This window comes from Abramis brama (assembly GCF_963993115.1).
Source record: "Abramis brama genome assembly, chromosome: 20".
In the NCBI taxonomy this organism is placed as follows: domain Eukaryota; kingdom Metazoa; phylum Chordata; class Actinopteri; order Cypriniformes; family Leuciscidae; genus Abramis; species Abramis brama.
Genome location: NC_139982.1, coordinates 18057185 through 18081878, shown reverse-complemented (window position 1 = coordinate 18081878; position 24694 = coordinate 18057185). Strand labels below are relative to the sequence as shown.

Sequence of the window (24694 nt, the reverse complement as noted above, 5' to 3'; positions counted from 1 at the left end):
TTCATGAAACTACTCTCATTAATGTAACATGGAAAACTAGGGCAGAAGACAATATTTTCAGTGAAAAATGAAATAATTTTAAACTGTTTCTAACAAAGTTTTCATATAAAGACTGGTGCTAGTGCTCAAGTCATGTAAATATCAAGCTTTTGTTTCCTTTTTGAAGTTTTAAAGGTGTTTTTTTTCACAAAAGAAAGTATGGTAGCTTGTTTTCGCAATGAAATAAAAAATGTAAAAAATACTTTTTACCTCACAATTCTGACTTTTTTTCTCACTATTGCGAGATATAAACTCGCATTGTGGGTTATAATGTCAGAATTGCGAAATATAAATTCACAATTGCAGGTTATGTCAGAATTGCGAGATATAAACTCACAATTAAGAGTTATAAAGTCCAATTTTGCACGTTTCTATCTCACAATTCTGACTTTATAACTCGCAGTTGCAACTTTATATTACACAATTCTGACTTAATAACTCGCAATTGTGAGTTTATATCACAATTCTGAGAAAAAAAAGTGAGAATTGTGAGTTTATATAAAAAATTTCAGCAATTCGCAATTACCCTTTTTATGTTTTATTCAGTGGCGGAAACAAGCTTCCATAAGAAAGTCGTGGTTTGGTTCATACTAATCCTTTAAAGCATTCAAGCATTCAAGCATGTAATTACAGTCACACAAAGTTGAGGTATTTAATAACTCTTGATAACAGCTTTAATTGGAAATAAAGTTGTTTTCTATTTAAACAGGGTTAAAAAGAAAACGATAAAGCCCTCTAGTGGTCTGAATAAAAAGTAAATGCACATATTCTGGCTGGAAAAGTGACTGTGGTTGTGAATCTTACCTTCCCCTCCGGAGTCTCTGAGCATGGTGTCAGCTATCACCACGATAGGTCTTCTCAGAACATGGGCCAATACAAACACATGGAACTCCTCCAAACTCTCGTAAACCGGGTCTTCTGAGTTGTCCACACTTTAGGAGAAACACACAGACACATATAGTGGTATATTTGATGTACAATAGAATTCTCATGACATAAGAGCGGTTGTATAATGGTGAAAGTAAGGAAATTAAAACAATACAGGCAATACTTTCTAATTAAAGCAGCATTTTGTTAACAATGTGTGCAACTTCCAATTCACCACAATGTCAACAAATTTGAGTGAGCTTTAGACTCAGACAGCAGATACTTAATGCCTGCATAATAATCTGAAGAAGACATTTTGGATCATCATATTTTCTAAATGCATTGTAAAGCACTTAGAAATATGGCTGCGTTCAGAATGGACTTCTTGCACACTGTTACTGCATACTGTACAGTATATACTGAATAATCTCGACTAATTTTAAAAAATAGCATGCAAAGTATGTGTAGCAGCTAAATAGCACAGAAAATGACCATGTGACTATATTCACAGTATTCAAATTTAAATGGATCATCTACAGTATTGATGTAAAACTTTCCTCTTTCCATTGTGGAAATGCTGCCAAAACTCATTAAAAGCTTTTTAATAGGCAAACCATTCCAATTAATAACCTTCATGCCACTTATTAACACTTCCCTTAAGTGTTGTATAGTATTGTAAAGAAACTGTATTAGACTTTTAAAATACTCTACCAGACTTACAAAACATTGTATATAGCTGTTGATGTCATTGTTTATAGCTGAATAAAGTGACTGATGTTTCAACCTTTTAGTTCTTGTATACAAGTAAAAAGGAAGCCGTTCATATTTAGCTCACTATTGTGAGAGCACACATAACCCTGATCTCTCTGAGAAAAACAGGAAGCTGCATTTTCCAAGACAGAAGACAGAAGCATGACCAGAGACCTGGCGGTTGATGCTTTCACTTTCCAGTCAGCGTGACTTCAGAAGGCAGATTAAAGGTAAGGGGTACGTTTCCTTCAGAAGCAAGATTCTTGAATTTGCGGTCGAAACTTGAATTCAACCGCAGCGCTTCAGTTGACAATACTGAAGAGAAACCAAACCCAAATGTTGACTTTCAGCGCAGAGTTTCCACCTCGCTGATCTGTGACCTGAGATCAACAGTTCTGGTTTTTATTCTGCAGCACTAGCGTCACCAAATGGAACTGCACAAATATTTACTGTTTTCAAACAGGTTACCCTAACACTCAACCTTTCTGCCATTGGTCGAAAAAATAGATAGCTCCGCCCCAAATGCATGCAATTGGTTGAGCCACTGTTGCTATGCTGGGCTGGTCAGAATTCTCAAACAACAGAAAAATGTTTTGAAAACACCACAGAGACACAGAACTACATTTTTGAGAAGAATTAGCCTAGAGAAAATCAGTGGTTTCCTCAGCATATAAAACTTAGAATTCTAAAAATTTTAACATGAAATTACATCTTTCATATTTAAGGTGAGTTTTTCCACTTATAATGGTTATGGATTTAAAGGACAAATCCAAATCAGAATTTTCTAAATGCTCTCAGAGCTATGGATGTTCAGGATGGAATATTAGCATATTGCTTATGCATACAGTACTACAGTACTCAGTGTATACTGAATACATATTAGTTTAAAATAAAAATAGTGTTAAAATAAATATAGTATGTGAAACTGTAATATGCAACTATAAATGCTTCCGATATTAGCATGCTACATTGTTGGTATCATCTTAGAAATGAAAGGGATAGTTTAAACTTTCCTCTACGACCTAAAATTTCCTAAAAATCCGGTTTAGTCCAAAAGTCTTGATCGCTTTATATGATGGATAGATTGAATTTAGGCTTTTATTAAACAGAAGTTTAACCGAACCTGCTTGACGCATGAGAACAAACCTCTTCTGGAAGCTCAAACGTGCTGCGTAAAACGAGAATAAACCTTGTTGGTTCTTGCATGTCAAGCGAACATGCTTGAGCTTCCGTTTACCACAACTGATGTAAGAGTAGATGAATGTTTATATGTGAACAAAAGCCTAAATTTAATCTGTTCATCATATAATTCAATCGAGTCTCTTCAGAAAATTTGGACTAAACCGCTCGATTCATATGGATTAGTTTTGCGATCTCTTTATGAAGTAGTTGCGTAACTGTCAAATGAGGGACAGAAAGCTCTTAGATTTCATCAAAAAGATCTTCATTTGTGTTCTGAAGATGAACGGAAGTCTTACGGGTTTGGAATGACATGAGGGTTAGTAATTGATGAAAGACTTTTCAAATTTGGGTGAACTTTCCCTTTAAGGCTGACATTACTTCTGGTTCATGTGTCCCACTGGAAATGGAAGTTCATTTCAAGCACAAATTATTGTGGGATACAATGTTCCACACAGCGTACAATTTGGCAAATGCAGTAGGGTATAGCCTTTCAGAAAATGTACATATTGTGCACAGTATACATACTGCAGAAAGAGTATTAGCAATATGCAATTCTGAATGAAGCCAAATACAATGTAACACTCCAATTAGTGCCACCAGGTGGCAGTGGCACACCTTTAAATGAGCATAAAGTGTTTTTTCAATCACATAATAAGCTCAATACCATGCACTGCATTATTATCCATGCATTATAACAGTCCCTCAAATTGCTAAAGAAGGTTCTTGATGGGTTCTTTGTGTTTTAAAAATGACATAGTGTCTAAAAGTCATGTGTTAAGTGTAGCTGCTGTATGGAGTTAATCTCTAGTGGCCTCTAATAGCAGTCTGAGTGCAGTGTGAGTGATCTATGGGATCTGAAGATGGGCATGCTGGGACAGCCCATAGCTCGCCCACAGTTTGAGTGCATTGTAGTCAAACTTTGAAGTGGAAATCATTGCACATTATCTCTGACATTATCTCATGTCTTACAAAATGTAATGTGTGTATGTGTGTATTATGATGGGTAAATGTGTGTTGGAGGCTGATATGATTTTTTTATTCCGAAGCATTTGATGTTGTATTGTTGTAAATGGTTACAAAATTGGCATAAGACTACATGTTTGTAGTGAAACGGAATATCTATACAGCAGGTGGGAATGGAAAGACAACTGAAAGTGACATAACAACATAATATGTAAATGTGTGAGGGTGTGTGGGTGAGCATTACCCTCCACTGGAGTTGCCGTTCTTGCTAAAGTGTGTGCGTGGCTCACTGGAGGCCAGCTTCAGCAATTCGTTCCACTCTCTCTCCCATTCCTCCTCAGTGTACACCAGCCCCGACTACAGAGAGAAAGAGATTTCTGATTTACAACGTCCCACAATATCACTTGCAACATTTCCTCTTGATATTACTGGAGATGCTCCATTTATATCCATCACACCTGTCAAAACCACCTGTCCTTATACCATAAATTAATACTTTATACTTATAAAACCATTCAACTAAAAAATGTATATTTTGTATTTTATAATTTAATCTATTAAATCTGTTAATAATTTAATCAATTTTCTAGATATTCTTTTTTTATTTTACTTTATTATATATTTTTAATTTTTTATATAATATTTATATAATATTTTGTATAATTTATATATTTTTTATATATTTATATATATATATATATTTCTTTTATAACGCATTACTTTTAATTTTACAACAAAATATCTGAGTTACTTTTTCAAATAAGTAATGCAAATTATTTTGTTTTCCCGTTTATTGACTGACATCTTTCCTATTTTCCTTTTTTTTTTTTTACATATGCATCTGCTTATGATGCATGATACATTGCATGTTTCTGCATCTTTTTCGCCTGTGTTTTGCTCAGGAGATTTGGTACTCTTTCAGAAGATGCGTAATAGCGCCCCCTTCCGTATAACAGTGAAAACAGTGAAAACACTGAATTTTTTTTCGAACAATCACTTTTGTCACAACAACTGTAAAAAAAAAAAGGATTTTTAGATGATTTCAAACATAATTTCTTATTCTAAGTACGTCCTATTAGGGACACCAGTAAAATGGCTGCTCTACAATTCATGTGTGATTAAATAGAATGCATTTGCTATACATTATCTCTCTGACAGTGATGGCAATTCAATAAATTGGGCTGAAAATCAGTTTGAGAGCTGTCTATAGTCTCAATTATTTGCTAAACTTCCCTTTATTTGTCAGTACACATAATTATTGTATACACTGACACTTACACGCTTGAGTTACAGCAAGAAAAAAAATTGTCACTGAATAGAAAAGCAGAAGGTTGTGTAAACATAAGAAAACACCCCTGAACGTATTCAACAAATTTAAAATAATTCCTCTGCACATGCACTTTTAATTCTTCAGTTTTCTACCCTGTGTTATCTCAGTGGCATCAATATGCACAAGTTCTAAAGGAAACACACCCACTCGTTCACACTCATCCACCTCTCACACTCCCATATGCGCACAAACATTTCCACTCCATCCACACCCACTCATTTCATACGACTTTAATCAGTGATCCTCATTCAGCAAAAGCTGATTCAAGAGCTCTGGGCCTTCAGAACAATGAAAACAGTACCGCTAATAAAAAATTAAAGGATCTGCTATCGATCACACTGCTGATTGTCTGTCCTCCGGTATGCTGTTACAGCAATAAGCTCTTACGCTAAAAGCTGTGGCGGAAACGCACAAGCTAATCAGCAGGGGTGTTTATGGGGAAAGCCATTATGAACTGCAGGCTAATGTTTACGCTACTCACTTGGCAGGCAGCTTCTTACCAAAGTACTTGCAGGAAGTGCATTTATTGAGTTTGTATTATCTAAGTAGGCAGCTAAGGAAACAAATCGAGAACTAAAAGGAATGTAAACGTCGACAAAAACCATCATGAACACAGTAATAGCATAACATGCAGTGCTGCTATTTGGTACAGTAAGGGAAGTGGCAGTTTATCTACACAAAAGGTTTTTTTAAATCCTTTGTGGTTAGCATATGTTTTGAATGTTAAATCAAAACAGTATTATTTGTGTGTCTGAGGCCTTGTTTAACAGATGCTAAAATAGCAAAAACTTGTAATTGGCTAGGTGCAAAATGGCAACAAAAAAAATTGGGTCAAGGAAAGACTTGATTTTGTTCTCTTATAACTGTCGATATCTATAACAGAAGAAGTCATTTAGAACTGAAATTAAATTATAATGGTGATGCTCATTATATTAATTAAAAAATATTGACAGGGAAAGGCAATACTCCGACGTGTAGCGATGTTGCGCTTCAGGTGACCCAAGTTCAAGTCCCGGTTTGTGGTCCTTTCTTAACCCCGCCCCCCTCTCTCTGCCACTTCGCTTCCTGTCCTCTCTCAGCGATAGCCTACTATCTAAAAAAAAAATTTCCCAAAGTATACCTCAGTTTTTACACATATATTAGGCTACATTGGCATAACGTGCGCAGCCAGCGTTTTCTCGCACATACACCTTGATTATCTTTTTTTTTTTGCAACAATTACTTTGTCCACAAGGTGGCAACAGTGGCCCGGCCCGTTGTTAAAAAAAGAAAAAAAAGAAATGAATGAGACAGACCAACAACAAACTACTGCATAGCTGAGCCCTTGTGTGAGGGGTTTAAGAGATACCTGTACACACAACTCTAGTTTATAAATACAAAGATATTTTTAATTGCTCATAACTTTTGGAGAGAAATTTATGAACAAACTTTCTTCCAGTAACTTAAATGTTCATAAGAAGTTATCTATGTTCTCAAAACGTTAGCAGAAAAACATTATTTATACATCGTTCGTTCGTCTAACTTCTTTGAAATTTATATTACTACTTGTTTCAGAATGTTCAGAGAACATTCAAAAGTAACGTTCTCATAATGTTTCCAAAATTATAAAATGTAATGTTCGCATAACCAAGAAAAAACATAAAAAATTTTTTTTTTTTTTAAACATGGACTTTTTGAACGTTCAAAGAAAAGTCAAAGTAACATTTTCAAAACTTCTTAGAACATATTCTTGTTAGCTGGATAGTTGCCAACCTCTTTGTTCTGTTGAGTCTGCTGCCACCTCCACCTCCTCTTCAGAGCTTCTCTCTCTGCTCCGCTCTTCATCATGGCATACAGACTCTTCCGCAGCACCAGATCCCGGTCATGGAAGCCCCACATTCCTGGAACACATGGAAAGTCAGACATACAACTCCATATTTATCTTGTATTTCTAATTAAAGGAACATCACATAAAATCTGAGGCTGAACACTTCTCTTCTTTCCAGATATTACAGGTGTTCATGTAATACATGTGACATGTGAGTATGAAAGTGAATTGTGAAAGTCCCACCTAAAGAAGCTGCATGCAGAAGGCAGTTGCCGTCTCCTGTTGTGGCTAACGGTAATAGCTTCTTACAGCTGGTGCACATGGTGGACCACCAGTTCAAACGACCTACGGAATGGTTTAAATTACTTAAACATTGATTAATAAACACCATTCAACATTTCATCACACTCTCAAAGCTAAAACTTAGTCTTAAACTTTATAAAGTTACTGGTCATAGGCCTACTGGCAATTTTCTTTAGTTAAAGGCAAGGTAGGCAATTTGTTAAAAAAACATTTTTTGTTATGCTGGTTGAAAGTCTCTTCACACCCTGATAGCAATCACTAGGTTAAGAGGTCTAAATGTATTTATATGTGTATCGTCTGAGAAAGATGTTGGACCATAAAAAGTTTGTCCACTCAATGCATTCGGTCCGAATTTTCTAGTTCCTCCTGAACCAAAACAACAAGCTTATGTTGCATTCACCCCATAACTACTGTCATTTGAAGATATGGAAACCCGTGACATTATACTCAGAGCGGTTTGTGACTCGATTGCGTTTCTATATCAACACTATCAATGCTGAAATGAATCTGCAGCAGTCAGATGATACAGGATAGAGCTCTTTAAGTTGTTTATGTTCATTATTATTTGAAATGTTATGTGCTTTGAAACATGAGGTAGTTTAACGCTGTCTCTCATCTCGTAACGCTTTGCAGACTTTGCTGTGTGCGTTCATGTGTTTTAAAGGAGGCGTGGGTTTGGAGACGCTCTGAAGGGATCTCATGTTTTCAAAGCTAATTTGCTATTGCTAGCCGCGCCGAAAATTGCCTATCCTACCTTTAAAGGTGCAGTAAGCGATTTTTGGAAGAAACTGTTGAAAGTGGATTGGACAGAGAACCACAACAAACTTGTAGCCAATCAACAGTAGGGGGCGTGTCTACTCATAATGGGAGATGAAAGTGAGCTGAGCAAGAGATTTGGGAGATTTGAAGACTGTAGAAAGAGAGATGGCTGAGAGACATTACAAAAGAGAAAAGCTCAGAGGAATATCACTGGGAAAAGAAGGGTCATGATCAGGCAAGAGCTTTAGGACCTAGGTTAAAATTAGAAAAACTTTTCAGCACTGGAGAGACCTCAGCGGGAAGGCCTGAAAACGGACGCTGAGATTGCGTTGTTTCTGCTCCATATGTGAGTAACATGGTTGAGTGTGTGCGACTAACAACCAACTATTGCTTGTATATACTCTTGTGTACTGTATGTTAATTTTTTTGTGCTTCCTTGTCATACGTTCGCCATCTTCGCTTTATTTTTTGCAAAGCATTATTTTGTCCATCAAGGTCAGACATGATTAAAAACATGAACACACTAGAGTGCGCTTTATAGTAGAAATTTAGGTTGGAATTCTAATTGAAAGAGACATGTTATATAATACAATACTATATATAGCTGCTTGCTTTAAAGCATACTATTGTACTATTCTCTAAATAAACACAACGTGACTTTATTGGAGTGGCGAATTGCAGAGCTTGTGCAAACATATCGTCTTCACTATGATCAGATGCTTTCTTAACTTTCTTTCTTAACTTTTTTCATGGCAAGCAGTAGCAGAATAAGTAGTCCTCTGCAAGCTCTCGGCCCTGAGGCGGTTTGCACTGGGCATTGACCTATCACCCACTCTTTTCTCTGAAGCTGGTAAAGCTCACCGCGAGGGAACGTCAGTGCCTCTACCCTCAGCCCTTCTGCCCTCCCTTGGGACAGGGTCTTCCTCCCACAGTCCAAAAGCATTTCCAAAGTCCCGAGGCCATTTCCAACCAGTTAACATATTGCTATATTATTATTTTGCTTGCACAGACTGGAATTGCATCCTTGTAATATTTGATCTTTTGCTAATTAACTATATACAACTCCAAACCTAGAAAGGTTAGGACCCATGAGCCATGACCCATCTTTGCTTGCAAAGACTGAGATTTACACTCAATCACAATACCCTCACACAGGGACGTGCACAGGGGGGTTGCTCAGGTTGCCCGGGCAACTGCCCATATGCCCTTCTCGACTCACGTTGCCCTTCCGAGGGGGAAAAAAATAAATAAATAAAAAGTACAATGGATGCAGAATTTCACGTAGGCATAGATAAAAAAAAAAAAATAAATCGCAAAGCCTCATTCACTTCCATTCGGGCACCGAAAGTGAAAGTCAGTAGGGGAAGGGCAAACTCTGTTTACTTGGCTGCAGCGCTGCACACGACCGGCACCTGCGCTGAGCCTGCATGAGCAGCCCTAGATCGTCGCGGTTGTCGGGTGAGACGACTCAACGTTGTCGGAAAAGGTGAGTTTGTGATGTATAACAAACGAACGATCATCATCAGGGTTCCAGACTGCGACCATTTTTTGAGAATGTGCGAGTTAAAATTTTATGTGGTCGCATTTGTGCGAGTGCATGGTCATGTACTAAATTCACGCATGAATTTTCCTGCATTGAACTTGTTTTAGCGCCCGCCAAAGTGAATTTTTGTTCCGCCAAAGTCTTATTTGATCGGTGAGTAATGTAGATGAACTGCTGCGCTTGTGATGGCGCATGTTTAACTGAAAGAACGAGCAGAGAGAGAGAGAGCCGGTCGCGCGCGCGCACACTCTCTCTCTTCGGAGCCAGGCGAAAGTGTAAACAAGACTTCACCGTCTCCAAACTAATCGCTGTCTTTCTCTCTCTCCCTCACACATATTAATCAAAATAAATCGACACTGTGGTAAAAGGTCGGAACACCAAAAGTTTCATGTGGAGCATTCTGAGATTTTTTTTTTCCTGAATTACCGCTGGGCTGGGTGTGAATTGTGCTAAATAAGTTGCCTTATCTTCTCTGAAAAGCGTTCCGGACATTCAGCTGACATAAAACAACACTTTAATTAAACGAAAAAAACTATCCAGTGATGAAATGTTTTCTGTGTTGACACAAATCTTGGATGTGTCCATGTCCTAACGCTGGAATAATCACACAACGCGCACGACACGTCCAATTCGCGAACTAATGACTCCTTTGAACCGATTAATTTTAATGAATGGTTAAAACAACTGATCTTTCCAACAGTCTGAATCGGTGTATAACTAATCAGTAACACTTTACAATAAGGTTCTATTTATTACATACATTACATAAAAAATACAATTTGCTTACTCAAGCTTAAGCTTTAAAATAAATAAAACAAACCACTTGTTTTTTTGAAAAGCATATGACTACATTTTTCCACACAGTGCTATCAAGAAGAATCGTTAAAGAATCGGATCGATAACCAGAATCGTCAGTGGCATTATTATTGAAAAAATCTGTGTTATTATCTGGGGGGGGGGGGAATTTTGTATTATCTCGCCCTTTTTTCAGGTCAGAGCAACTGCCCCTCAAAATTCCTGTGCACGTCCCTGCCCTCACATATTACTACTTATTGTGGACAGTGTAAAAAGAGTTTAACTTGGATATTCTATAAGCTTTTCACTTTTATTTAGCATTTGTAACCAACTTTTTTGGAGTGTGTTGCAGCCATCAAAATCAAAAGTTTGTTTATATTTACAAAATACAATTAAGATAGGCAGTGAACATTTTTTAAATATTTTCTTTGTACTTTTGTCTGTTAAATAAAGGTTAAAGAGATTCTTGATTTTATTGCATTTTACAAAATGTCCCAACTTTTCTGGATTTGGCGTTGTAGTTTAAATCTAGTTTAAAACACATGTGCCAATTTCTTAGAAACGTTGTTGGTTTCATATGGTTTTGTACCATTTTCAAGGAAAGATTCAGTGTAATGACTCTAAAAATGCAAAGTGGTGTAATTATTTAGGGAAATGAAACATATTTTTCTTACACCCTGAAAACCTGTAAGTGCATCTTAATAAAAAAATAAAAAAATAAAAAAAAAAATCAGTTATCTATTTCAAAGTAATTTTTACAAATATTTAATTTAAGATTACATTTAAATTATAATTATAATAAAAAATAATTACTGAACTGAACTAACCTTTCCTTTTCATAAAACTAACCTATATTTTAAGAGACTTATTGACTTTGACTTTGGGGTCCGTATGGGGTCTTCTATGATATAATTTCCTGTTTTATGATTAATATTATTTTTTGTGCATGTTGATTGTACTACAAGCCTAATAGACAAAGTTAAAATAAATTAATTGATACATTTAAATAAGAGTCATGTCATTGACCCATACTTGTAAGTACAATCTTTAGAATTTCTCCTTTTATGTTTCACTGAAGAAAAAGTGATATTTAAATGATGACAGAAATGTATTTTTGGGTGAACTATCCGTTTAAATCTTAAGTTTTGGTGTTGGCATGAGCTATGTTTGGTAAGTGCAGAGGTGGACAAAGTACACAACTTCCTTACTTGAGTGAAAGTACAGATACTACTGGTCAAATATTACTCCGTTACAAGTAAAAGTTGTAAAGACCGATTCTCACTTAAGTAAAAGTACAGAAGTACTCGTTTTTAAAAGTACTTAAGTATCGAAAGTAAAAAGTAAATGTCAATGCATTGTTTTATTATTGTTGCATTGTTGAATGTAATACTTACAGTACCTTATGCCTCTGAATCTATGCCTGCCCTCGTATCAATATCACATTTATTTCTAGAACACAGTTCCAGTAGTGGGATTGAATATGAGATTGAATAAGTGCACTCAATAACGTCTACAATGGTTTCGGACACCCAAATGGCTGTTCCCTCAAATAGTGCCCTTGGCTTAGTTTTTTGGCTTTGATGTCAACCCGACTTTCATTTCCAACCAAAATCCAACGTCTGTCCGACGTCGGGTTCTGACGTAAATCTGACGTCGGGTTTTGACGTAAATATGACGTCGGGTTTTGACGTCAACCCGACTTTCATTTCCAAACCAAAATCATCTCCTGACTGACGTTACTACTTTCTACTCAAGGACCTTGACAGAAACGTAGTGGAGTAAAAAGTACGATATTTGTCTTTCAAATGTAGTGAAGTTAAAGTAAAAAGTTTCCAGAAAAGATAATACTCAAGTAAAGTACAGATACTCAAAAAGTGTACTTAAGTACAGTACTCAAGTAAATGTACTTTGTTACTGTCCACCTCTGGGTAAGTGCATGTTTTTATTCACTGGTCCGCTTGGCTTTGCAGTTGATCCAAGATCAGGGATTAGTTTAATTCTTTTGCTGCTGTGTCGCGTTGACTCTAACAATCTAGTTAATCTTGTGCAATCCAAGCTGACATTAGTACTGATCATAAACCTGTGTTTATCATCACTGTAATGAAAGGCTAGGCTTTGTATTCGCTCCGTCACTGATCTGAGCGCAGTGTTTGTGTCTCACCGGCTTGCTCCAGGGCCACCATGGTGGATTGCTCGATGAGGTCGCGCTCGATGAAGCTGCGGAAGTCCTCGCTGTACACGCTCAGGTCGGGCAGCTGGAATGTGTAGATGGGCATCTCTAGGGGGAACTGCTCCCTGCCACAATCCCCTGAAACCTGCAGCCGCGCCAGAGACATGATGGCAGAGCTGGCATGGGAAATGCCCCGAGACAGACGCTTCTCTAGAAGAGAGAGAGAGGGGCAAGAGATTAGAAATAAAGATTCACTTGCTTAATAAATGTTCCTATGAATGAATCACATACTGTTAATTTGTTTATATGAACTAATCAGACTTTTATACAAATTAAATCCTTTACATTTTGGTACTTTCAAAGAGTTTTATTCTTTCAAAAGAGTTTATACCAGACAGTTTAATTATAATTTTAGATTTTTATTATAATTTTCTACAGGAAAATTAAGTCATTTAGTGACAACAGAGGGGCCTAACTTCAACATCTGTAGGCATATTGTTAAGGAATCTGGAGCGCTGTCCTACTTACAAGAAGGGGGCGCTACACATGCATAGATGAATTGTTCACAATCAGATAAATAACGTATTTAGAAAATAGATGAGGTGACTTTTCATTTCATGACGACTTTAAACTGGTACAAGAGAAAATACGGAGAAAACACACCAATAAGTCAAAACAGGAGGAGCTGATAAGAGAGCTCTGCTCACCCTGAGTGTTGTCTTCTTGTTTTTGGGGGCATTGCTCAGGCTTGCTGATGTGCTGCGGGGTGCCGCCACGTTCCGGCTGCTTGTAGAAACGGCCCTCATTGAAGACGTGGGGCAGGTTGGCCGTGTGGACCTGCCGGAGCTGCTCATAGTCATTGAGAGCGGCGCTCAGATCCCAGTTTTTACCTGATCCACCACAGACAAACAACAGAATTCATGATTACATGGTGAGCATATAGTAATACTTAAGCGTAAAAGGTCTTACTTTTTCATTTTCTCTTGCAGGTCAAACTTAAAACTGTCATGGCAGAGCAGCAAAGAAAATAATCTTGCAGAAAAAGTTAAAGGCTGCATCCTAAATCGCATACTTCCCTATATAGCACTGTTGGGGAAAAAACATGTGACAAGAAGTATGTCAGAAAGAATTCACAGTATAAAAGAGTAGCCAAAAAGTACCTGGATGACCTACTACTACCGGTGAGATTCTGAAGTGTGCATATGATGTACACTTTACTATCCCATGAGGCCACGGGAGAGGATTTGTGAATGGTAGGATACATGATAATGAAAACATGGCGAATGTAGTACATCCAGATTACATTCATACCATATAGAACGTACATTTTTAGAGGTCGCTAAGTAAATACTTATTAAAAAAAAGCACCTAATCAAGACGCAGCCATAGTTAGCTAACTCAGCAACAGTTTATTAATTCAGACAAATTAAGTCTATCGCCCCCTTGAGGGCCATAGTTTGTTAGCGCCACATTAATCTGCAATAAAACTGATAAGATAATAGTACACACACACTCCAAACCATGCTGTGCACCAAATATCCAAAAATTAGTCCTTTGTTAACACTGATAAAAAATATGATTTTTAATCTACACCCAATTTACAAGGAAAAAGAAAGTGAAATCAGACATCAGAACATTATAATAATGTAATGTACTATAAAACTATAATGCTTATAATACATTTTAAGTATTACACACGCACACATATATACATACATATAAGTAAAGCAATGTTGTCAACAATATATATATAAAAGACTTGTCTTGCCTGGATCGAAAATCAAGAACAATGTTTTCATGCCCAGCATTGCCCACTAAATGGGAGGTCACTGTTAATGAACGTTGCCTGGTCTTCCTCTTTCATTTCCCCAAGCCATTGTTTGTGTACTCCTGCCAACTCCCATAAGGCTTTTCAGTTTAATCCCAATTACATCATCTGCCAACACGAGTGCCACAAACCCTAAACAATGATGCTCAGCTTCACATCAAGCCTGATAATAAAGGGAGACAAAACGCTTGTGGTTTTTCTCCAGCATGCTCTGAGTAAAGACAATTTGATGAAATAACAATAAAGATTTGTTTTTGTTCAGTTCGTTTTGTGTTCAGAAATAGAGAAAGTTCATACCAAGGAAAATTGGAGTAAGATCACAGGAAAGACACAGAAGCCAAACCCTCTAATGTGAAATGACAGTCACCTCAAGACTCCTACGCACAAACACAGCTGCTTCCATGTCCTCCAGCTACTGTCTTATCTCCGTAACCCAAAGGTCTTGCAGGGACCAAAGAAACAGGTCCTTCTAACCGTCGAGAGCCTGTGTGTGTGTGTTTCAGGATTTGTGGAAACCAAATGTCCCTGCAAGGATAGCAAAACCTATATTCCTACATAATGAAAAATGTAAACTTTATGTATAATTTATACTATATAATATACTACACAATCTTTTATATACCCACTGTGCAGGTCCAATATATTTAAATGCCTATATATTTTTAACTGCACATTTATAATGCTAAAGTTGCTTAAATGTAATTTTTCATGTAAATATTAAAAACATATTTAAATACATCACAGTTAATGACCAGTGACCCCAATTTGTATGGATTTAATTTAGTGCTGTCGAATCGATTAATCGTGATTAATTGCATTAAGTATATATATACTGTACATTTAAAAACTTTTATGTTAGATGCGATTAATCGTGATTAATCGATTTGACAGCACTAATTTAATTACATGAAATATGTATAATTTACAATATATTTTATATAATAAATAATATTAAAAAACAAGTATAATATAATAAATAAATAAAATCTTACTAAAACTAAAATCTTTTAGAATTTGAAGCCTAGCATACATTTTCCTGCTAACTGGCTAGATTTCTATCTGGCAGTCTGAACAGGGTTATTACATTCTCACTGTAATCTTAGTAGCACCAGAACCCACATCAATCAATACAAATCTCATTGTAGTTTATGGATTTGTACATCCTTTGACCAGCCTGAAATTTTAAAAGACATTTTAAGGTTTAATCGAATGACCACTCAGCACCTCTGATACATGCGTTTTGCGGTTTACTAAGCATTATGTGTCTCAATCAATGTGCTGAAGGCGGTGGATGGAAGCTTCCTGTTGGCTATCACTCCTCTGTCTGTGCTTTTAGTGTACAATTTGATTTTGTAGACATTATCACATATTGCGGGTACAATCAGACCACATAAATATATAAAATATGTCAATAATCAGTGCTTTTAAATTCTAGAGCTGGAAGTTTTCCGGTTCCAAACATGGTCAAACACACAATTTAATTAAACAAGTACCCTTGGGAGCTTTGACAGCAAAAGGCAGGGTTTTAAAGGAAAACATCCTGTTCAATTCTGATCAATAATATTCAATAATGCTATTGAACTGATCCCAGATGAGTTTGAGACTTGAGTATTGAGTTTATATATATATATATATATATATATATATATATATATATATATATATATATATATATATATATATACAGTATATAAATATACTTTTATTTACATTTACTTATTTACTTAAATTAATTTATATTTTCATATATATATTTCAGATAATACTATTTATTTCTAATATTTTGCAATGTTTACTGTACTGCTTTAGTAAATATGAATACAATAAAAATATAACAATATTCATGTTATATTTATTTATTTTTATTATATTATATATTATAGTATATTATATTTGGTGCTGTCAAATCGATTATTTGTCTCATCTAAAGTAAAAGTTTGTAATATTTGTGTCTATATATATATATATTTACAAACTTTTATGTTAGATGTGATTTATCACGATTAGACAGCACTAATTATAGCACTATATTATATTACATTATATTATATTATATATTCTGCAAGGGCCTGGCTGTAATTCAAAGTTAAAGCAGTACAACCAACTTTCAGTGCTAATTTCCTTGTTCAAACAAGACAAAATGAGCAGGTAAAGAATGGAACTGGACAACTGAACAGCTCTAATTTGGTGCTCCTCTGTGTCTTTGCTAATGAATGAGGACATTCGCAGTGCTTCTGCAAGATGTTCCTTCAGTAATTAACCTTTTCTTTTCCCATTAATCAGCTACTCCGCTTTATCTACGTTGGGGAGACTTTGTTAATACAGTGACACGTGCGAATGGTCAGTCACCCATGTGATGTGAAGGGACGACACACCGAATTTCTCACAGCGACGATCACTATGAAAATCTTTAAGCTGACTACATACTGCACACTATACACTGTATTCAACTAGTATAGTATGTAAAACACATTATTTAACAACAAATATTTGCAATTTGCATACTATGCACTGTACAGTACATACTGCAGAAATAAAACAAGTAGTTGTGATACCTTATCAGTCCTTTAGAGGGTGATACAATACACCCCTCACAAACCACAAATGTAGATTCATTGGTGACACAACTAAAGAATTTTAAATTTAAATATTTATAATGGGTCTTGTTGAATTGCCATCATGAAATGCAATCTCTCAATCACAATAGTGACTCTCTGAATGAAGCTCAAGGCTCATACCAAAATGTCTGCCAGTGTCGACTGAGTCATTTTTCCCAGAACAACCACACAAAGGGCCTGTGCCTGAGATGAAACGCCGAGGCCCTTCCCACTCAGCTTTCCACAACAGCTTCTGTGACGGTGGTTCCGCAGGGAGCCGTTGGAGGGCAACGACAGCCAGGTGGGATGACGTGTTAATGATGAGTGGCGCTGACAACCAGGGACAAATCATTCCACTGCCACAATCAATCAGTCAATCTGACCTAAACACACACAGCCAAGGATCATTTGAGCCTTGTGGCAGATCTTTGATCTGATCTGAGGGCTGTTTTGTGAGGTTTGGTAGAAATTTAGTTCTCAAAGAGCTCCAACTATTTGTCTTGTCAAGGTGAAAGAGTATGATTTTTGTTGTGAATATATTAGCTTTATAACAGTATTAGAGAAGCAACACCAGCCGGAATTTCCCAGCATGCTCATGACATGCTAAAACACTTTGTTGCGTCCCAAATGACATTCCAAACTATGCACTAGTATGTACAATGTATGAATTTGATTTTGTCATTGGAGTTTGATGATCACACAGTTGAGTGCATGAAGTGTCCAACATTCCATACTTTGTGCAGCTTCAAGGTATTTTAAAGTGCAACTTTTCTTTTGGGAATAGTGTGTGTGAACTCACTACTCTCACTTATACTACAAAACAGCATAGAATAGTGCATAAGTACATGGATTGGGGTATGCACCATTAGCAACCGCATAGCAATACTGCCAACCATCCACGCCAGCAGGTGTCAGTGCGAAATCCAAGACCAATGTATTACTAAGTGCACTTTTACAGTAGTTAAGCTACTGTTAAACTCATATTTGGTATGTAGCTAGACAACACTACAAGTTGCTAACAAAAAGTAGCTAGGTATGTTAGCTTGCCTTGTGAAAAAAATAGGCCTATTTCATAAACAGCCATGAGTGTACTCTCTTTAAGTGGTCTTTCATTTAATTAATATTATAATATCTACAAGTACTTTTAGGATTTGAAGTGCACTACAAGTGCACACTCAATACAATTAAGTGCACTTCTTTTTCACATAGGGGGCATTGTGTATTCAATTATATAAATATCAGATATCGTATATACAGATATTTTATATAAGAATTTACTTGAAAAAACAGCTGTATGTTTTTGGTTAAAAAATCAAAAAGCATGTCAGAAAGGGTGACAGCACATCAAAAAGATCAGACGTGTCTTAAGAGATCTGAAAAAGAAAAAACACCTGACCTACAAACTGCTGATCAGGAGTAACTAGCATAAAAGCAATTATGCTAGCTATACATTTTTCAGTGGCATGACTAGCCCAGCTGTTTTTCCAGTTTGATTATTTCCTCAGCTCACTTGGGCACAGAAAAAACACTTCTTTTTTTTTAGCATAAAAAGGCAAATTACTAGCAAAAAAAGTTTATTACTGTAAACACTACGTTATTTTGAAAACAGCTAGGCTAGTCATGCTACTGAAAAATATAGCCTAGCTAACATCCCTGCTTGTATGCTATTACTCCTGATCGTTAGTTCGCAAGACATTTTTCTGTTTAAACTGTGTGTAAAACCATTCTTATGTAAATTCTTGCAATGAATTTATTGTTTTTACAGAAACTTCTGCTTGTGTTTCATGAATGAGGTCCAATATGTTGCAAATGGATTTGTCCCGAGGATATTAATGGAAATGCAGTGTCAGTCTTAATTGGTTGAATTGAAATAGACATTGTACGACTGCATTCTTGTCTCCTTTAACGGTGAACGTGATTTCACCCAGTATGTGAAATTCACTAAGTATGTTCCTGATCCTGGAACAACATTTCAATCAACCAATCAGATTTGAGGGACAAGATTACAGTTTATGTTGAGTTTAGGTTTACAACCAGGGTAAGGTGCTTCTACATCAGTGTTATTCACCTATCATTTCATTTTGATTTTAGACGCGTTTGGACCGTGCGCACTATCTAGTGGACTTTGTTTTCAAGCGCTCAAATTACTCACGCATGGGCACCTTCCTCCTGATGATGAAAATTATGTCACACAGACAGTGAGGAAACCATTGCGTGTCCTACTTGCAAAATCACGATGACCCTCTTTTAACCTAGTTTTCATTTCTATCAAAAAAAATATTCAGTTTACTCAGAAGCATACCAGCACAATAATCCTGATAACAGGAACATACTTTATCCAGTTGGATTGCACAACAAGATGAAAGTCAACAAGCAGACGTTCAAAAAGTCGGCTGTAAAACCAAAACCTGTCTTTTTTGAGGAAGACAACATCACATTCGAAGGCGGCATGAAAAGGAAATGGAATCAAACCCATGGATTTATGATTCCTGTATTTTTTTTTCACACATTGGCCCGGTTTCACAGACAAGGCTTAGATTAAGCCAGGATTAGGCCTTAGTTCAATTAGGGCATTTAAGCAGCTTTTATAAACGTGTCTTAGAAAAAACATTACTGGTGTGTATCTTGAGACAAAACAAAACAATATTTTAAGATCTGTCAGTGCAAGTTGCTTTCAGTTAAAACAGCTCAAACATGCATTTTAGCCTGGGACTAGACTTAAGAGAACGTTCTGTGTTTGCTAGGATGCACTCCAGTCAGCTTTAAACAGAGTGCCTGGATCTCTAGGACTGACCAATAAAGGGCTGTTCACACTCACAGTGACTTGAAGTGAACAAACCACTGGCATCAAGCGGCATGAGCAACAGAGACCATTAGTGGCGTGTTGTGGGTGTTTCCAAGTAATCAGTGATCAGATTTTCAGAAGCTATGAACAATTCCACAAAAACGCCTACTAGTAATAATAGCAACATGGCGGCACAAACAGGGCATTGCAGACATATACAGAGGTTATTGAGTGCATGTTACATAAATATCAAGGTCCGTGCAGTGCTTTGTGAACACTTGGAGTGTGCGTAATGGCGGCTGGGATGCTGTAGACATGCTCCCGTTCAATAGATCCACTTCTTCCTGCACGTATGCATGAAGGAGATGGAGGTGAAAGGTTCTCGACATTTGATCTGTTCAAGTGCATGTGCAGGATGATGAGGACTTCCTGCTGTTCACTTTCTGGGAACCATCTCGCATTTATAAGCTTTGCATGATACGGATTACATACCAGCACATTGGGAGAAAATCACCATTTTGTTTTTAGACCTAATAAGCCATAAACATGTGGAAAGAGGTGTTTTCCCCAAGCTTTTTCGGATACAAAGCATGTTTTGCTTGACTGCAGCGGAGCCATTTATTTGGGATCTAGGGGGAGGACTGAAGGCACTTCATAACCTTTTCATTCACAACTATGGCTTGTTAGAGGCAGGATTGTTTTCGGTTTCAGTGAAATGTCAGCGGTGGGGCCATTAAAAGAGCATTAACAAATTGCTAATTCTGAATAACAAGCCTCAACCTCACTGTTTTTACAGAAGTGCCTCACAGTAGAGCAGTTAGTACTGATCTGAGAACAGTCTTGTGGTTTTTTTTGCAATTGCTATGATAGACTGGGGCAGGAAGGTGCTGATCCTAGATCTATTTTCTGAGGAACATGCTTGCTATAAGCATTCAACAGCTATCTATCAACACAGTTCTCAGAGAGGGCCTTAAACGCACATTAGATAGTAGGATTGCTTATGCAACATCTAAAATAGCTGGTTCAGTGCATTCACTCTATGACATGATTTATAGAGAATAAATGCTGGATCAGACAAAACACTCAGCAACCTGCTTAATCTACGGAAATGAAGTACTGGCTGCATTGTGTGTGTGTGTGTGTGCCCCACAAAGATGGCATTATCCATAATCCTTGTGGGGACTTTTTTTTTTTTGGGGGGGGGGGGGGGGGGGGGTCCTCATGAGGAAAACAGCTTGTAAATCATAATAAGTGATGTTTTTTGAAAATGCAGAATGTTTTCTGCGATTTGTAGGTTTAAGGTTAGGGGATATAGAAAATAGAGTTTGTACCGTATAAAAAAACATTATGTCTGTGGAGAGTCCCCACAAAGATACTGAAACCTAACATAACCTAAAGTATTATACAATTTAATGATAATATACGAGACTAAATTAAATAAATAATGCTTAATTGCTAAAATCTGAAAATGTTATAATAATAAGTAAATAAATAATTGCTATACATTATATTATAAATTACAGTATGTAATAAACTATAATAATTAATATGAGTATAATGCATAAAATGTGTTACATAAATAATAGTATAGTACAGTATATAACATTTGAGATATAAATAAATAATACTGCTTAAATTAATCTGAAATAGTGTTTTTATAATTTATAAATAATTTCAAATAATAGTACGAATTCGTACGAGTGAGTACGAGGTGGCTAATTCGTACGAATTCGTACGACCTCACTCGTACGAATTTGTACGATTTGTCTAAACCCCATTTATGGGTAGGTTTAGGAGCGGATTCGTACAAATTCAATGAATTGGGCAACTCCTAAAATATGTACAATTTAGCAAAAAACGTACAAATTTGCACGAGTGAGGTCGTATGAATTCGTACGAATTAGCCACCTCTTAAAATACGTACGAATTGCAGAGATCAGGTTGGTTTTTCCTTACTTAGGACTTACTTAGACTGTTAAAAACAGTCCTGTTACCCGACCTATCTGTGTCAGGCTCCAAACAGACAGGTATATCATTACGTGATGATGTGTGATGGTCTATGGTGTGGGCCTCAGGCTTTGGCCAGGCAGGTGAGGACAACACTTGCAGCTGAACAGCCAACTGTAGCTGATGCTGAGTGAGGGCCTAGCTGAAGCAGGTGTGTGTTTACGTACATATGTACACTTATTCAGCCATTATAACCTATAGCTAATGCTGAGTGAGGGCCTAGCTGAAGCAGGTGTGTGTTTACGTACATATGTACACTTATTCAGCCATTATAACCTATAGCTGATGCTGAGTGAGGGCCTAGCTGAAAGCAGGTGTGTTTTTACGTACATACATGTGTGTACACTTATTCAGCCATTATAATCCGAGTGCCTTAAAAAAACTGAAAGTCATACTGGAGTCTGTTCTCTTATTTTTCTACTTTCTTGTTGTTGTATCCCCTTTTCTTTTGGCTTTGCAAAATCCAATGAGCTGCCTCACTGTCTGCCATCTACATAGGGTGCTACCTTCTAAAGCAGCATCCTAAGTCAAGTCTGCCAACATAAAACATTTACAATGACTTTCTAACATGTAATTCTGTCTCTGATGCTGTAGGACTGGAACATAGCCATATAGTTCATTCTTGTCCACCTTCATGTTCTCTTGTTTTTCTTTGAACACCGTTTCTCAAAAGGCTACACTTCTTTTCTTTTGCTGGCTCTATTCTCCGCCCTGATCTTTTCTAAAGACGGAATATTTCTCTCTCCTTGGCCTTGCCTTTTGGTTTGTGGATATGTCTCTCTCTATGTCTCTCTCTCTCTCTCTCTCTCTCTCTTTGGCCCGTCTCTTCAGGACAGACTGCACTTGTGTGCCAGTGTCTGCGGCCCTCCACTCCTCAATGAGTTCCACTCAATGGGCACAAAGGTCTCCTGGGGGAGCCTGGTCGTAAAGCCATCACACCGGGCCCTAAATCTGCCCCGCTGCCCATCGTGGCAGGCCCTCCTTGCTGCCAATCAGAGCAGAAAGTGGACCACCACAAAACCCTTATCACAGCAGAAAAGCAGAAGCCTTGGGACCTTAAAGTGAGTCTGGAACGAGTCGAAAGCGTCATCAACAAGCCTAAAGGGACCAGGCAGTTGAAACACAGGTCTAAGCATACTGAGCGCTGGCCAAGACAAAGGTTATTACAATAGACATCATGAAAAGAGTAGTTGCACATCAACATATTACACTAGAGAAAATAACTTTGAAATCTCAAGCACAGTGCCACTGTAGATTTGACGGTGCATTTTGCGCTTGACTGAACCATAAATTCCACACAAGCACACTTGGGGCAAAAATCATGACCAACCCCAAACATACACACACACACACACACACACACAGACACACACACACACACACATACTGTATATGTATATATATATTAAAAAAAAACACAAAAATAATCTATGACATGATGCCTTATTTCAGATATTAGATGAGGTACAAATCTTAAAAGATGCACACTTTCTATAAAAAGTGTTGAGCTGCAAGAAATCATTGCACATAATGTAGTTGACATACTATTACACGTTTCTTTTAGTTAATATAGCCATTAAAGAAATGAAAGCAAACTCAGCATGAGGACTGTAAATCAAAAGCACCGGTCACACACTGAAAATTACATTCTCAGCAACATATACATATATTTTAGTGTCACGTAGTGATTTTCTGAAATGATGAGGCAAAGTCCTCACTGCTTTTTATCTTTTCTAATCCAATATAAGTTCATGTTCCAGTTAAACTTACTGTTTAGTAACTTACTGTACATATTTTCAGGTTAAATAAATAAACATTATTACTTACACTTTCACAAAATACAGTTTTTGTATTTTTACATGAACAATGTAATAAATGTTCTATTCATTAAAACCAAGTATATTTCTCATCAAGTTTTTATTTATTCTAAAAAAGTAACTTTAAAAAACGCACTTACAAATTTCAGATTACCTCTGTTTTATTTGTGAACAGATGTTTAGCTGTTCTTTTTAATTAGTCAACATATTTTTAGATCATCAGTCATCAAAGCTCAGTAAACACTGCAGGTGTCATGATGGTCACAGACACAGAGATGCACTGCGCTCACTGTGAGCATCTTCCTCTGAGGACACTCCCGCCAGGCCCTCTTTGATGAGAGTGGCCAGGTTTGCACCCCTTGTAGTTTGGGATCAAGGGGGTCGCAGATGGAGCTCGCAGAGGAGATTGAGACGGGCCCAGCTCTCTCTTTCTTAGCTCTCACCTGCAGGTTCCAACGCTTTCACTCAGGATCCGGAAGCCCGCTCTTCCGCCCCGAGTAAGAACCCGATGTTAGCGTTATCCAGCTCTGTGGAGGTGGATATCGCTAGCATCGAGGCAGGGGATTTGGAGAATTTGCCACCTCTATCCTCTGCTTATGCGTAGCTGGTGGACGTTGTTGCTTGTGCCGTGGCCAAATTGAACATTGATTGGCCATTCGAGAAGCAAGAGACGTGTTGTAAAAGCAAGCTAGATGAGCGCTTCTTGCCCTGTAAAACACAACCTCCACGTCTGGGCCTACCATTCTTTCCGGGCCTCCAGACAGAGGTGTCCTGGAATAAGCCATTCTCCTCTTGCATCGCCAGCCCCAAGAGAATCAGGCTAGGTCAGGCCATACCTGTGAAACAGTTTCAAAAGCTGTTGGGACTCAAGGCAGCTGTGTCTAATGTGATTCCTTTTAGCCTTTGGTAAATGATACCACTGCAGTGGTGGCTCAAAACCAAGGGGTTTCCCCGAGGGGTAACCCATTTCATGTGATCAAGGTTAAGCGCAGATTCCTTCGTTCCTTGGTGATGTGGAAGAAACATTGGTTTCTGTCCTTGTGACCTGTGCTGGGGGTTTCGTGTCATTGCAAAATGCTAATGACAGACGCTTCCCTCACAGGCTGGGGGGCGATCCTAGACGGCCACTCAACACGAGGTCTGTGGAGATGG

General features: G+C 37.4%; 1 protein-coding gene across 2 annotated transcripts in view; it reads right to left on the bottom strand.

Annotated features, from left to right (window-relative positions):
- The window catches only part of otud7a (OTU deubiquitinase 7A), a 74874-nt gene that overhangs the window by 14734 nt on the left and 35446 nt on the right, over positions 1–24694 (bottom strand). For both annotated transcript variants that reach the window (XM_084095378.1, XM_084095379.1), the window contains exons 4-9: positions 13216–13398; positions 12500–12718; positions 7182–7283; positions 6884–7011; positions 4046–4158; positions 844–971 (exon numbers count right to left, since the gene is read on the bottom strand). In XM_084095378.1, the coding sequence (XP_083951504.1) occupies positions 844–971; positions 4046–4158; positions 6884–7011; positions 7182–7283; positions 12500–12718; positions 13216–13398 (873 nt within the window). The remainder of the gene's footprint in view (positions 1–843; positions 972–4045; positions 4159–6883; positions 7012–7181; positions 7284–12499; positions 12719–13215; positions 13399–24694) is intronic.